This window comes from Euprymna scolopes, chromosome 39 (assembly GCF_053919585.1).
Source record: "Euprymna scolopes isolate OS-2025 chromosome 39, ASM5391958v1, whole genome shotgun sequence".
Classification (NCBI taxonomy): Eukaryota; Metazoa; Mollusca; class Cephalopoda; order Sepiida; family Sepiolidae; genus Euprymna; species Euprymna scolopes.
The window spans coordinates 17,185,363-17,202,712 of record NC_136520.1 but is presented as its reverse complement, the minus strand read 5'-3'; the positions used below and the strand labels follow the sequence as shown (position 1 = coordinate 17,202,712).

At 33.5% G+C, this 17,350-nt stretch overlaps 1 protein-coding gene across 1 annotated transcript in view; it reads left to right on the top strand.

The window, feature by feature from the left end:
* Nucleotides 1-14,563, top strand: part of LOC145263655 (26S proteasome regulatory subunit 8) — an 85,772-nt gene extending 71,209 nt beyond the window's left edge. The window contains exons 10-13 of the mRNA XM_080120528.1: nucleotides 930-1,028; nucleotides 1,471-1,581; nucleotides 10,288-10,374; nucleotides 14,274-14,563. Coding sequence (XP_079976654.1) covers nucleotides 930-1,028; nucleotides 1,471-1,581; nucleotides 10,288-10,374; nucleotides 14,274-14,327 — 351 coding nt within the window. The 3' untranslated portion in view covers nucleotides 14,328-14,563. The remainder of the gene's footprint in view (nucleotides 1-929; nucleotides 1,029-1,470; nucleotides 1,582-10,287; nucleotides 10,375-14,273) is intronic.
* The last annotated feature ends 2,787 nt before the right edge of the window (nucleotides 14,564-17,350 follow it).

The window sequence follows — 17,350 nt, the reverse complement described above, 5'->3', positions numbered from 1 at the left end:
TACTACTTATTATATAAAATTCAGAAACTATGCATGATACACTTAGAAACCTTACATCATCAGCCATTGTGATCCCAACCTAGTAATTTCATCAAAATTAATATTTATTCTCTTGGTGTCATCAGAGACCGATTTACTAGGACACTCTCAGAAATGTGTCCTAACTTTGATCTCTAAAGACACTAATGGTTTTGGCATTTAGTGTGCCTTTCATGTTGCAATCGGGTCTGTCACTATCATGTTTTGCACAAAGAAATCATGAGGATTGTAGTAAGGTGAACTAATGCTGAGAAAAATTCTTGCTTTTCTATAGTCGTACTGAGATTGAATATGGATGTTAAAACAAAAAAAAAACCCACTCCAATCTTGCATGGTGTTATTATTTTTGAGGGGAAAATAAATACTTGTCACAAAAAAATGACAGAAATTCATCTATCTGATCAATTTTAGGTTTTACTATGTCACTCAAAACACAGGGAAAAAATGAGGTGGAATGGAGTCGCCTTTGTTGCTGATGCTGCTGTTCTGATGGTATCAGATTCTCCGATTGTGCATTTTCCTCTCAATTATATCCTCAGAAGTTGAATCCTAAATCTTTCAAATTTTCTTTCTTACAGTCTTACTGATTTTGTAGAAGTCTGAAGTCTTAATTGTCTTTTCAATGTGGATTCCAAAAATACAGACATTCAAAATTATCTGTAATCAATTCTGACAGAATTCTGACAAAAAAAAAAAAAGAATGGAAATATACTCATTGTTTTCATGAAGACAAGACTGACAATGAAAATAATGAAAAAATTAAATTAAAATTAGCAATTTAAAATTACAAATATCGTCTGCACTCTAGTCCATGTGTCATATTTGGATGCTAGTTCTTGAAATAAAAAACTTTTGTGTCTATTTTAATATTATTTTTGTTTCGTTTGCAGGTTATTATGGCAACCAATCGTATTGACATTTTAGACCCAGCCTTGTTGCGTCCTGGTCGGATTGACAGAAAAATTGAATTTCCCCCACCAAATGAAGAAGTAAGTTTTTATTGATCCATCTGAGATATTTTAACCCCCCCCCCCCCGGAAACAAAAGTGTTAAAATAATCTTGGGTAAAAATAACTTGAATTTTACAATTAAATCATCTCCTATTGTGGGATTTTTATATATTTTAAGTTTGATGAAAAGGACATTGATATGAAAAAAAAAAGAAGATACTAGTGGTTGAGGGTATTATCTATGTCCACGAGCAATGTATTCAAAGAGAAATGTGAATAATATCCTACCTATAGAATTATATTTGAGAACTTTATTCAGCATTAAGTAACTAACCATGCTGTAAATCAACCAGACCAATATCACTAATATCAAAGTGTATCTGATTTTGTTGTAAGCATTTCATTTTTTTTTTTATTGCATATGTTCTTTTTTTTATTTTTCCATTTTCCACATAATGAAATTTTCTCATTTGTATTGTAGGCTCGTCTTGATATTCTGAAGATTCATTCACGAAAAATGAACTTAACTCGTGGGATTGACCTTCGTAAAATTGCTGAGATGATGCCAGGGGCTTCTGGTGCTGAGGTCAAGGTCAGTAGTGGTTTTGTTGAAAAATGTGTATTTCACAAACATTTTTCTCGCTGAATGTTTATATGTATGTGTGAGACGATTAACCTTTGAAATAGAAATTCCATAGTTTTCTTTTTCGAATGTTGTGTATTGCAGCTGAGCTTAAAAAATAGTTTTATGGACATCTAGTGTGAATGCCAATCCCATTATATAATTGTACCATCTATAATATAAATCTCACCTGTCTGTTTAAATGTATGTATGTGTGTATATCTGCCTAAAACTTGACAGAGGCAACAGATTTTCACGATATCTCTAGCGTTTTGAAGCTCGACTCTTCGGACGACAAATATTGAAAAATTGGTTTAAAATATTAATTCCTTCACTCTCAACTGGGCACTTTTCCACAAGGAGGGGTTGCTTTTTTCTCCGGTAGTTTCGAAAGTCATCCCCGCTTTTCGATTGACTAGCCTTAATTTAAACCTTCGTCACTTCTAGTTTGGCGATGGACGCAACAGCAAAGACATCATTTTTTTTTTTTTCCTCGTTCCTGGTACGGGGATGGAGCCTGCCTGCTAACTTTTTTTTTTGTTTTTTTGCTCAACACACACCTCCAAACACCTAGGCAATGCCAGGCACCAAGACTAGTCTATAATATAAATCTCACCTGTCCATCTAAATGTATGTATGTCTGTTTAAATGTATGTATGTCTGTTTAAATGTATGTATGTCTGCCTAAAACTTTTGACAGACGCGTTAGAACGTGATGAAACTGATATTGTTTTAAACCTTGAAATTTTGGACGAAAAATATCGAAAAATTGGCCAAAAAACATTAATTCCTTCACCCTCAACTGGACAGTTTTGCTTTATCCGCAGATATTTTCAAAAGTCATCCACTCTTTTTGATTGACTAGCCTTAATTTTGACGTTCGTCACTTCTAGTTTTTGCAGTGGATGCAACAGCAAAGATGTGACTTTCTTTTTTCACGTTTTTTTCTCCTTCGCCATATGAGTTCAAGCCTGCCTACTACCATTTTTTTTTTTTTCTCCGCTCAACACACATCCAAACACTCGGCAATGCTATAATATAAATCTCACCTGTCTGTTTAAATGTATGTATGTTTGTATGTCTGCCTAAATTTTTGACAGAGATGACGGATTTTTACAAGATCGGTATCATTTTGAAACTTGACCCAGCGTATGACAAATATGGAAAAATTGGCTTAAAACGTTAATTCCTTCACCGTCAACTGGGTACTTTTCTACAGGGAGGGGCCGTTTTTTTCACTGATATTTTCGAAAGTCATCCTCTCTTTTCGATTGACTAGTTTTAATTTAAACCTTCGTCACTTCCGGTTTGGCGATGGATGCAATGGCGAAGACGTCACTTTTTTTTTTCAAATTATTTTCCTCCTTCGTGGTACGGGTTGAGCTTGTCTGCCTACTACCGCTTTTTTTTTTTTTTTTTTTTTTTCTCAACACACACCTCCAAGCCTGGTGCTACCAGATCAGGCTGCCTATTGGCTTCCTGAGACGAAACGCACCTACATCGATTTCTGTTTTTGTTTTCTATTCTCTTTTGTAAAACTTAATTATGTTCTACAAAAACAAAATAAAAACAACAGCCCCCTCCCCTTCCCCCCTCCTTTTTTCCTTCTCTACTTCCCGGTTGACCCTGTCGGCAGGGCATTAGAATACGCCGACTGCCCCCCTGCAGAGGGTAAAAGTCCCTCAACGGGGCTACCTGTTGGCCGTGGGTGGCAACCCGTGATGCCTAGGAAAAGGATCCTGGTGGCTGAACAACCGATGCCTAGGGAAAATAAAGGTACCTGTAGCAACACTCTACTTTGGCCTTGTACTAGGCTAGACGGGCGGTTGGAGAGGCCCGATCCAACCAATCGGCTAGTCATGTCAAGCCCTAACACTTACACTGAAAATGTCAATTATAACATTTAAATAAAATTAAATAAAAAACAAACTTAATCCAAAGATAATACGTTTCATTACTACAAGCATAGACAAACCAGTTAAGTGTTAGGCGATGGCAAGGGCCAATCAATTGATGAGACAAAAACCACACAACTGCTCCCTAACGAACGTTTCTATCAAACTGGGAAAGAAGAAACTAAAGGAGGAAACAGGAAATGATGGAACAAACTCAATCAATTGAGTGTATCTCTTTTGTATCCCTGGGATGAAAGGGCGAATGGATTTCCCCCCTAACATCTCACAATTTCGGGCTCCGAGGAGGGTGGGGAGCAAGAGAGATGAAAATCTAAACAAACTTCTATGGATATAATAAACCCAAACAAAAACCCCAGAAATCAAAAAAATACTACAAAATCGAAAAGAACCCACTCTGACGTAACCAGCTCAGACAGTGAACAAGAATATAACTATGAAATAATTGATAAAGAAAAATATCCAAGATTCATAGTAATCGAAACCTTAGAAGGAAAAAAGATCAGCGATCTATCTCCATTCTTAATTGAAGAAATTCTGTCTCAAAACAGCAACCCAAAAACAGCAAAAAAAATGAAAAATGGCAATCTACTTGTCACAGTCGACAACTATAAAGACGCAAAAAACATCTTAGAGATGGAAAAATTCCATATCTATAAATGCAAAAGTTATGCTCATGAAAGACTAAACACATCAAAAGGTGTTATAAAAAGCCATGAATTAACCTTGGCTAGAGCAGAAGAAATAGAAAATGCCCTAAGAAAACAGGGAGTAATCGATCACGTCCGAATAAACATAAAAAGGAATGGTCAAACCATACCTACAAAAACCTACATACTAACTTTCAATACACCAAAAATTCCCAAAGAAATAAAAATCGGATACACAATAGAAAAAGTAGAACAATATATACCAGTCCCTCTGAGATGTTATAAGTCTCATAAATATGGACATAGCAAAGAAGTATGCAAAGGACAGAAAGTATGTGGAGAATGTGGCTTAAAAGAACCTAACCATACTGAAAGTGAATGCCCAAACGAAACAAAATGCCCAAATTGCCAAGAAAAACACCCAGCATACTCTAAAATATGCAAAATCTACACAAAAGAAAAAGAAATAGCCGAAATAAAATACAAACAAAACGTGCCCTTTCCTGAAGCAAGGAAAATAGCAAGCTCTCGAGAAAAAATAAACACTTACGCAGACATTACAAAAACTTCAAACCAAACAAACCAAACCCAAAACCAAGACCTACTTAAACTAATCTCCGAACTCAAAAATTTAATTGAAACTTTAAAAACTAACCAAAACGAAAACAAGAAACAAATATCAGTATCTTTGAAAACTCAGTCAAATGATCTAAAACAAGTCCCAAAGAACAAAAAAGAACCCGAACAACAAAAACCACAAATAAACCGTGAAAGATCCAAATCACGTACAAGGACAAAAGCAGAAGATAAAAACACAATATCTGGAAAGATGGAAACAGAACGGGAAAACACAAATTCTCTTTCCAAAAACCAGAGTAAACAAAAAACAGAGACAATATTAATTGAAAATGAAAACAAATTTGAATTGATTGAAATCGAGAGTCACAGGAAAAAATCTAGCTCCAAAAACAGAACTGATCAGGAAGAGAAAATGGAGACTGAGGAACCAAGCAGTTCAAGTAAACACAAAACAAAAACCACTCAAAACACAACAAACCAATAGAATAATAGATATAAAAACCTAAACAAAAACCAAACAGAAAAAAAAAGGAAAAAAATTAATAAATAAACGAACTTACTTATGGAAATTAATAAAAACATCATACAGTGGAACTGCAGAGGCATAAAACCAAACTACGAAGAAATCAAACATATAATAGCACAATATGACCCCAGCATAATCGGCCTACAGGAAACTCTTCTAAAAGAAACGGACACCATCAACTTCAAAGGATACCACATCTACAATCAAACAAACAGATCACAAGCAGATAATCGACCCACAGGTGGCACTTCAATTATAATAAAAAAACAGATACCACATATAAAATTACAACTCCAAACAAACCTACAAACAATAGCAATTAAAGTTACACTTCACCGACCAATAACCATTTGTTCAATATACATTCCACCTAAACATAAACTAAACAAAACCGAAATTGAAGATCTTATAACACAACTCCCCATACCTTTTATATTAATGGGGGACTTCAACGCCCATAACAAAATGTGGGGAAGTGAGAATATTAATCAAAATGGGAAAACCATTGAATCATTACTGGAATCACCTGAAGTAACTATATTTAATGACAAAACACACACATACCTTCACCCAGGCACAGGAACGACATCAGCTATCGACCTAACACTATGCTCCCCCACAATATTTATGGACTTCCAATGGGAGGTACATAACGACCAGTGTGGCAGCGATCACTTCCCAATTTTTCTCAAAACTCAAGAACCTAACCAAAATGGCAAATTAATAAAGCTAACTGGACTGAATTTAACAAACTTTGCACAAATCTAATTAATCAAGAAATAGTTAACAAACCAGATCCTATGTTAGCTTTCACCAATACACTAAACGAAATAGCAACCAAACAATCCCAAAATCTTCCACCAAACCACACCCAAAATCAACGCCATGGTTCACAATAGAATGTAAGCAAGCAATAACCAACAGGAAAAAAATGCTAAAACACTTCAAACAACATCCTACAAAACCCAACCTTCAAAAATACCTACAAGCACGAGCAAAAGCACGCTATATTATAAAAAAAAGCAAAAAAGGAACCTGGCAAAACTATATTTCCAAATTGAACAACAACACGCCATAAAAAAAAACATGGGAAATAATAAGAAAAATAACTGGAAAAAAACTTGGAACACCAATAAATAATATAAGTACACCAAATGGTAGACAAACTATAGACAAAAAAGAAATAGCAAACATAATCGCAAATGAATTCAGCCAAAACTCATCATCCAACCACTACTCCCCCAAATTCCAAAAATACAAAAACAACGCAGAAAAAGAAAAACTCAATTTCACATCCAATAACAAAGAATACTATAACACCTCTTTCACTATAACAGAACTAAAAAATGCAATTCATAAAAGTAAAGATACAGTTACTGGTCCAGACGACATCCACTATCAATTTCTAAAACACACGCCAGACACATCTCTCAACATTCTCTTACAGATAATTAACAAAATATGGTGGACTAACAATTTTCCAAAACACTGGCTCGACTCCAATATCATCCCAATTCCTAAAGCAGGAAAAGATCACTCCAACCCTACCAATTATCGTCCTATCGCCTTAACAAGCTGTATATGCAAAACAACAGAAAGGATGGTCAATACAAGACTAATGTGGCATTTAGAAAAATATAACCTCATTTCTACACACCAAAGCGGATTTAGACAAAATCAAGGTACTAATGACCAACTTATTCGGCTAGAAACATATATTCGTAACGGTCTAATAAGAAACCACCACGTGGTCTCAATCTTTTTTGATATCGAAAAGGCGTATGACACCACGTGGAGATATGGAATCTTGAAAGATATTCATAATATGGGAATCAGAGGAAACCTAGCAAAATTTATCCAAGAATTCCTATCCCACAGAACATTTAAAGTATGCTTAGGAAATACATCAGATCAACACACACAAGAAACAGGGGTACCACAGGGTAGCGTACTATCTGCCACCCTTTTTCTAATTAAAATCAACGGTATAATCGAAAATGTTAACATGGGATTCGAAAAAACATTATTTGTTGATGACTTTTCAATAACTTGCTCATCACCAAATATGCCAACTATTGAAAGACAAATGCAACATTGCCTTAACAAAATAGACCTTTGGGTTAACCAAAATGGATTTAAAATGTCCAAAAGCAAAACCACATGTATCCACTTTTGTAGGAAACGAAAATACCACCTTGACCCACAACTCAAACTAGATGGACAACTAATACCAGTAGTACAACACACCAAATTTCTAGGGATCATTTTAGACAACAAACTAAACTTCAAGGAGCACATTAACAAATTAAAACAAAAATGCTTAAAAGCAATAAATATCTTAAAAATAGTATCAAAACTAGATTGGGGAGCAGATCAAGCTACAATGCTCAAAATATATCGTTCACATATCAGATCCAAACTGGATTATGGTTGTGCCATATACAGCTCTACTTACAAATCCTACAAAAACAAACTACTAACAATACAGAATCAAAGTTTAAGACTCAGCCTGGGAGCCTACCGAACTTCTCCAATGGAAAGCCTTCATGTAGAAGCCCAAGAACTACCCCTGCACTTAAGATGGAAAAAACTAGCGTTACAATACGCAACAAAACTACAAACCAACCCCGAAAACCCAACATACAAAACTACCTTCAACTTACAATGTACAAACTCTTATTCAAGGAAACCAAAAAGTATACCCTCCTTTGGACACAGAATTAAAGAAATAATACATCAAATCAATGAAAACCCCGACAATATAATTACTCAGAAAACAAACGACAGACCCCCATGGACACAAACCAGAAACCGACATAACACTTACCACTTACAAGAAAAACATTACAAATAATATAACAAACAGAAGCAACTTTGGAGAACTAAGAGAAAAATATGCAGAATACATAGAAATATACACCGATGGGTCTAAAACTATAAACGGAACAAGCGCAGCATGCACAGATGGACAAAATCAATATCAAATAAGACTGCCCAACGAGGCTTCAATATATACAGCCGAACTGCAGGCCATCAAAATAGCTCTCAAACACATCAAAGACATCAACGAACAAAAAGTCATAATATATACAGACTCGCTATCCTGTATCATGGCCCTTGAAGTAAAATCTAAACATCCTTTTATCACAGAAATTATACAAGAATACAATGAAATAACCGAAAAAAACAATAAAAAAATTATAATAGCCTGGATACCAAGTCATGTCGGCATTCCAGGAAATGAAAAAGCAGACAAACTGGCTAAAGAAGCCACAAACCACCAAATGGAAAAAATTAAAATACCACACACAGACCTAAAAAGAAAAATCAACGAATATATAGAAAACATGTGGCAAGAGGAATGGAACAAATGCACTGCAAACAAATTGCATGAACATCAACCAATAATTAAAAACGAAAAACAAAAAATTTTTAAAGGAAGAAGAGAAGAAATTGTACTAAACCGAATGAGAATCGGACATACAAAATTAACTCATTCCTACCTAATCAAAGCGGAGGAAACACCAAATTGTACACTCTGCAACCAACAACTAACAATTAAACATCTACTGACAGAATGTAGAAAACACAAATGCACTCAGAAGAAATATTTTAAAACAACAAACATTAGAAAAGTGTTCCAGGAAGTGGAACCCCAACGAATCATAAACTATTTAAAAGAAACAAATGTATTCAAACTCCTATAAAGCAAACAAGTAAAATTCAGTTTAGAAAAACAAATCTCTTACAACTAAAACAATTTCTCAGAAAACCTAAAACATCTTGCTTCAAAAAATAAACTTTTTCAAGAAACTTAAAAAATTTTTACAAGAAACTGAAAATCTATTATACCAACAAAACATTTTTGGCATTAAATGACTCTTAGAGGTTGAAATGCCGTTAAACAAATACACTCACTCACTCACACCTCCAAGCACCCAGGCTAGTCTATTATATAAAGCGCAAAATGGGCATGAGTGTTTGTGTATGTCTAACGAAAGGCTTTTTTGGCTGGGAGTTCTCGCATAGGTTAGATTCCGCAAGAAGTTTTTGCGTACTTCCTAGATTGTAACGTCTTAGATTCACAAACAAACATCGTCTCTTTTTTTCGATCGAGTTAAACAAAATTTCCACAGTACTGTTGTGTCGGCTGTTTGTCTTTTTTGTATAAATAAAGCTAAACTATTTAAACACCAACGCCTGGCCTTCACTTGGGTAGTAGCTGTTCAGTAATTAGTCCTTAGTCAATGTGGGGAAAACACTTCATTAATGAGACAATTACTATTTATTTGGATAATGCCAGAGTGCCCTCGTTTTGAGGGAGCTGGTTTTCTCCCACATGAAAAATGACCTTGTGTCTAATTTGTTTTTGTGGAAAAATAAAACGACAGAAAGCGAGAAACTAACCTGGCCTCCGGCCAGTTTAAAAGATACATGGCAACTCCTATGAATCAAATTTGTTTTTGAATGTTTTGAATTTCATTACTTACAAAAATTATATTTGATCATTTTTTTTTACAGAAAAAAACAATTTTAAATGCAATTTAATGAAATTAGAAGCAGAAATGAAATATCAATCGATACTTTCATTAAAAAAAAAGGTATAGTAGATTAACCTTTGTGCTTAATGACCTCGCCAGCCTCTAAAATAACAAAATTCTTTTAAGTGCTTATATGGGAACATTGAAAAACTTGATGAAAAGACAAAAAAACTATCTAAGAATTTAAAATAAGTGATCAGGTTTGCATATAAATTTAACATAAAATGATCCCTTAAATCCAGGCCATTCTAGTATTTAAGGGCAGTTAACACTTTCAGTAAAATTAAAAAAAACCCAAAAAACAATAGAATTAAATATTGGCATTGTAAATTCAGAAGTTCATAAATCAAAAACTGAAACTTTACTTTATATATTAGATATTTTTTTGATCATATGACGAAAGGTTTTATATTACAGTTTCTGATCCAAATTTTTCATGTTTATCCTTTCTTTCTTTTATCTCATAGGGTGTCTGTACAGAAGCTGGAATGTACGCACTCAGGGAAAGACGAGTTCATGTCACCCAGGAAGATTTTGAACTTGCGGTAGCAAAGGTAAGGCAACTTGACTGATTCATTTCAATAATAATTTTTTGCAGAATTTTGTTTTGCAGCGTGAATGATGTGTGTGGCTTTTTGCTCTGCTAATTTTGGATGCGTCAAAAGATATTTTCAATCCACAAAAAAGTTACCTTAACATTAAGTTTGACAAATCCAAAATTATTTGATGGTGCTTAATAAAATTGTCTAATATTGGGGAGATTATGCATTTGAGGACGCATTTCTTTGACAGACAAATTACTTATAGATGTGCCACTCGGAATGCCATTTCTTGCCTTGACAGAACATAGAACTAGTAGAGGATGTTCTCTTTTACTCCATAAATCTCTTTTTCTCAGAAAAGAAACGTTGCTAGTCTTTCTCTACTCTGTTATTTTTATGATTGGTGCTTGACTGAGCTCTATGAAAATTTAAGTTTGTTTCAGAGTCTATTAGTTCTTTTTATAGTGATTTTTGTTCCTTTTCGTCTTAAAATAACACTTACTCATCGCACAAGTGTTGTATTTGTCATTTTGGATTGTTTCTTTTGATACGCAATGTTCTTTTGCACGCAACTTCATGGATTTTCAAGGATTACCACAAACAGTGTGCTGTATTTTATAATAGATCCAAGTGATCTAATGCTACAAACATATCTAGAATATCTACAATGTTTTCATATTGGCTACCTTTCTATTTTAAGCTTTTAATTCTTTGTGAAATTGTAAACAAGTAATTAAATGACTTTTAAAAATTGAACTATTTTAAAAATCTTTCTGGTGCTACCAAATCAGGCTGTCTAGTGGCTTCTTGAGACAAAACGCACCTACATTAAACTTCTGTTTTTGTTTTCTATTCTCTTTTGTAAAACTTGATTATGTTCTACAAAAACAACAGCCCCCTTTCCTCTTCCTTTTTTTCCCCCCCCTACTTCCCAACCCTATCAGTGGGGCATTAAAATACACCGACTGTCCCCCTGCAGAGAGTAAAAGCCTCTCAAATGGACCACCTGTTGGCTGTGGGTGGCGACCCGTAATGACTCGGAAAAGGATGATGGTGGCCGAGCAACTGATATCTAGGTAAATTAAAGATATCAGTTGCAACACTCCACTTTGGCCTCGTACAAGGCTAGACTGATGGTCGGAGGGGCCTGATCTGATCAATTGGCTACTTACGTCAAGCCCTGACACATCTACTTTTCTATCAATTTCCTCTAAACCGTAACAAATACAGTTCTACCCCGTATCACTATAAACTATATACATATATCTGTGTTAGAAGGCGGTGGCTAGGGTCAAATGTGCCAAATGATTAAAGTCATGACATGGCTGTATAGTGCCGGAAGTTACCACAAATGACTTGGATTGTGTAACTAAAGGATTATGGGTGCTCATGGCTCCCATTTGGAACATGTATACTGTTTATGTAGCCCTGGCATGATCAGACGAATGGGTTTCTCCCTTAACATGCCCCAATATTGAACTCCGAGGTGGGTGGGGAGCATAAACAATGAATTTAAAATATATATATATATATATATATATATAGCCAAGTATAAAAACTCCAAGCGCCAACACGTCGACTCGGATAGTTCAGAACTACATCAAACATCCTCCAAATTTATTGTATTGGAATCCACCAAAGAAACCAAAATAACTGACTTATCACCGTTTATTATACATAAAATTATATCGGCATATATTACCCCCAAAAATGTAAAAACTTTAAAAAATAAAACCCTACTGGTGGAAGTGGAAAGAGAAAAACATGTCATTTTTCTCCTAGGAATAAAAACTTTCCACAGCATAAATATCAAAACTTATCCACACAAGAATTTGAATACATCCAAAGGTGTAGTAAAATCGAAAGACCTCTCAATGTGCACTACTGAAGAGATAACAAAAGAACTTAAAAATCAAGGAGTAATAAACGTTAAAAGAATTACAATAAAAAAAGAGAATCAGACTATACATACGAGTTCGATCCCAAAAGAAATCAAAATTGGGTTCAACGTTGAAAAAGTTGAATCCTTTATACCAAACCCACTTCGGTGCTTTAACTGCCAGAAGTTTGGGCACCATGAGAATGCATGTAGGGGATGAGCAGTGTGCGGCAGATGTGGCCAGAGAGATCCAGACCACACTGTCAATGACTGCAATCTTGATTGCAAATGTGCAGAAAACCATCCTGCTTATGCTAGAGCATGCAGAATCTGGAAGAAAGACAAGGGAGTAGTGTCAATAAAACATACTAAAAACATTTCCTTCCTCGAAGTCAGGAAAATAGTAGATGGATACATGAAGGAAAAGACGTACTCCAAAGTCACCTCAATCCAACATCACTAACCAAGACTCCAAATACGAAATACTAATAAACAAATTGTTACAATTGGGACCAAATGACTGACCCAAATTTATAAGTGAAATCAAACCAAACATATCATTAAAAATTAATCATCCCATTAAATCATCAACTAATGTTACCAATAAAACAAATTTTCAACCAAAATCAGAACATCCAAGAAAACAAAGTCGATCAAAAGAAAGACCACAAAAATCACCAGTACGTTGTGCAGATGCTGAAAAAGACGAAACTAAGGAAAAACAAAATCAGTTAAAAGAAAGATCATACAGGTCACCAATACGTCTTCTCCGTGGTGAAAAAAACACACTTGAAAAACAAACAAAAAAATACATCTACCAAAAAGCAAAATAATATAAAGAAATTACCACAAACAGAAGCCACTACTACTAGAAATAGATTTATAGAATTAGAAAACATGGAAACTGAAGTTACTCCTCAAACCAAAAAAAAAATCCTCATGGATTACAAGAAAATCCAATGGAATTGCCGTGGATTGAAGGCAAATTACAATGAATTTTTATTGTTGTTTGTCTCCAAGAAACCTTAAGAATGGTGACAATTTGAATATAAAACACTATCAACAATATAACTATATTCATAATACAGGACTTAATAATATTGTAACCCTTTTCCCCCTCCCATTGCAAAACGCAATCATATTCTGCAAGGCAGAGCACAAAAATGACAAAATCCACTATAAAACAACCAAACCAAAAGCTATGAACTAACGATTGAAAATACAAGGAACTTGAAGAATAAAAATCTCATAAAATAACTGGATTCTGCATTAAATAACCCACAAAGGATTGATATGCTGTTAAACAAAACAAAAAAATTTTCTAGTGTGGGAATAATTATGTGCTGTCTCATTTCTTGTGTAATTATAATAGCTGGTATAATTCTGAAATGCAGTAAATGCGAACTCAAATAATATTACTGCTATACTAAAAATAAGTATGTGGGGTAAATATTTGATACTTTTTAAAATTTTTTTGATACTTTTCATGAATATCCACTAAAATTTCAAGACTTTTGTCACCAATTCAGGTTCACAATGAGGATATTTGAAAATGGTGAATGTTATAAAATTTTGCTGAAAAAACTGAATACATTAACTTTTTTATTTTTTTTAAATTTTGCAGAGAATTTATTTAATGAAAGAAACTTTATTTTAGCGTTTGTATTCAATTGTAATCTGTAACGTTTTGATGCTTGTAGACTATATTAAACAAACTGCAAAAAAGCAGTCTGGTTTAGTCTGTTTTCCTCAAAATGAAAAAAAAAATTGAATCTCTTCAATATAAGAGAAATACTTGTTTTGACTAAAACTTTACATATTAATTTTCTAAACAAGAACATGTTTGCATAAAGATAAAATTTACAAATTTATTTATAACGTCCACATTTCATGTTTTTTTTTTTGTTTTTTTTTACAAACAATACTTATTATTTTTATAGTTTCAAGTCTTGTGTCAATTTATAGTTATGTCTCTTGTCCTATCATGTTAAATGCTTCTTTTCCTAATCCTTTTTTATTTGTATCTTTCCAGGTGATGCAAAAGGACTCCGAAAAGAATATTTCCATCAAAAAACAATGGAAATAAATGTTGGAAATTTTTCTTTTCTCAAATGCTTGATTCGACACTTGTTTGCAGAAATAACATTGATCGACTAAAAAATAAATTCACTCATCTAAACATTTTTTTTTAAAAATTTTTTGTTTAAATCTCATGAGAAAAAAAAAGTGTCAGGGATTTTCTGCAAATTTTTTTTTTAAACATTATTTTTTTCTTTTCCATTGTTACATGAAAAATAAAATATTAAAAGCCTCAAAATAAAATTCTTGGATTTTTGTTTTTATTCTATTTTTTTTTTGTACCCAGTCATTATTTCTTAGCAAGATTAATAGAAAAAAATGCTAGTCCCATTTTTGCAGCTTTTAGGGATGTGTGTTGCTCACATTTTAAGCAGAATTCCACATTTTACAATCGAGAAAAGGCAGACTTTAGCTTCAATTGCTAGGCTCTCCCATAATTCTTTGCTTTTTTTCTTTTAAAATAAAACTGTTTTTTGGCAAATCACCAGAGCCTTAGCATCTTTTTTTTTTTTTTTAATTTGCTTGGATATTTTTCTTTTCCCTTTCTCTCCTGCTTTATCTTTCTTTTTTTCTTTCTCTAATGTTATCTTACTCTCTCCATTCTGTATCATATTTTATGATGGTTCTCTTTGAAAACTAAAAATGTTAATTTTGTCATAACTACTAAGATTTCAAACTCTTTATGAAAGAGGAGGGGAGACTGGGGAAGTTATGAAACTTTTGTTTCATCAAAGAATGACTTCCTGTTTCCTTCTTTTTAATTTGTTTTTTTTTAAATCTTTTTTTGCATTGTTGCTTGCACACAGACGCACTCAGGTCAGGAAATACATCCCGATTTCAACCTTTTTTTTGACAATCGGATACTTGCATCTGAAATTCATCAAACTTTGATCATTTTGTCTTCATGTAGTGATGGAAATGTCTTGGGATTTCAGATTTTATCATGCAGGGAGGATATATCATCTTTTATATCAGAAAAGTCTTTTCATTGAAAAAACGATAGAAGCTGAAGATCAGAGTTCTCCACAAAGTCGACAAAACCAACTAGCAACAAAAATGAGGAAGCAACAAAAACTATCACGTTTCAAAAAAAAAAAAAAATGTTGAAAGTCACAAACGTGTAGTGCGGATGAAAGTTGCATCTGCTTTTTTTTTTTTTTTTTTTTTTTTTTTTTACAAATTCTTTTCCAGAATTCCTCTTATATTAAAAAACAAAAATTAAGAAAAATTTGTATGATGTACCCGTGATGAAATAATTGTTTATTTTTAAATAAAATCAAATTCTATGAGTATCCAAACTGATGCCTGCCGTTTAAAAAAAAAAAAAAAAAAAAAAAAAATCTCAAACAAGGGAGATAATAACTCATACTTAATAGATTTAGGATGCTTATGAATTTCATTAATTACTTAAAAATGATTTTTTTATACTAGCTTTTTTATATGTAACTAGCAGGACATGTTAACCGGCTTTGCCTAGTGGAAGGATGCCCCTGCCCACCTAAAAGAAATAAACTATAGTTATTGTTGGTGGCCAACTCCCAACCTCCTCATCTTAAGAATGGCTTTATGAATAGATACCCCCAACCTCACCATGTTAATGGTTTTTGGAATAGGCATCCCATTTTTTTTTTGAGGGGGTGGGTTGTCAAAATATTTACCCTAAGTTAGCCTTGATATTCTTTGTCAGCATACCCACCCGCAAATATCATAAACCAAAAAAATTGGGAGGGGGGTGGCAATGTTGGTTGGAGAGAAGTAAATTTGTTTATCGTGTGTTTATACAAATCTAGCAGCCACTGAAATACAGTGCATAATACAGGTTTTTATATCTCAAAAATTACTTGTCTCTGACAAATTTAAATGAGAAGTCACCATTTTAAATAAAATTGTGGAGGTGGAGCTAAGGTAAAAATTTACCTCAAAAACAAAGTTAATGTCTGTGCAGTGTTGATAATGAGTTCAGAAAAGAGAAACAAAATACGCTACAGAAAGTATAATTGGTAAGAAAGTAAATATATAACAAAGTGTTTCTGTAGGCAATGTAATTTAGTTTAAAACCTATCTGCATAAAATATGGAGCATGAACTTATTTGTAAGCGGTTGACGCAATAAGTAACAATTGAAGCCAAGGTAATCATTGGAAAATATATAAATAATTAAAATCGTCCGCAGTAAAAGTAAAAGAATAAAAATATTTAAAAAAATGCCCTTAAAAAAAATAAAATAAATAATGGTACCCATAAAGGATTTTATTTGTTTTTTTTTTTTGGGGGGGGGTGTAAGGTTACCAGTATTTAATTTTCTGTTTATGAGCGGTTATTATTTATAATTTTTTTTGGAGCACGATTGCCTCAGGTAGAGAGCAATGCCATATTGGAAAATTTCTGGAGTATTTGTTTATGTATGAAGAAGTGGATTCCAGAATGATAGGATTGTCAAGTCTCAGCCAATCAGAATGGGTGGATTTTGAGAAGGGAGAATTTGTTATTTTTGAATCGAGGGAAAGATTGTTATATGTATATAGCTAATAACCAGTTATGATTGGTGCAATGAAAGTATCATAGGAAAATGTAGAATTGGTCCCGGTAAATATTTATAGAGAAAAATAGGGACTTCTTTCTCTTTAGATGGTGCGATTGTGATTGTGTTGCTTTTAGGATACAGTGTATCATTTTATTATAACAACCTAATGTGTCTAAAATTGTGTTCGAAAATTACATGATAGTGGCTAATAGCCTAGATGTAATGAATTAGTATGTGGCATCTGTTATTGCAAACCTACGATACTTTGGTTCAAAGGCGATTTTCTGCAGTCAAAATATTATATAGGAGATTTAATAAGCATTTTTTATTTTTTATTTGGAATCTTTTTAAGCTTATAGTGCTTCTTGTTGATTCCACTTAGCAAGAAAAGTGATTCATTCCACCCTATTTCTTCCATGGAGGTCTCAACACAAATGGCCTACATTTATGTTCTGAGTGAGGTAGTAAAACCTGGGATTGATCAGATAACTGGAGTTCATGTTACAC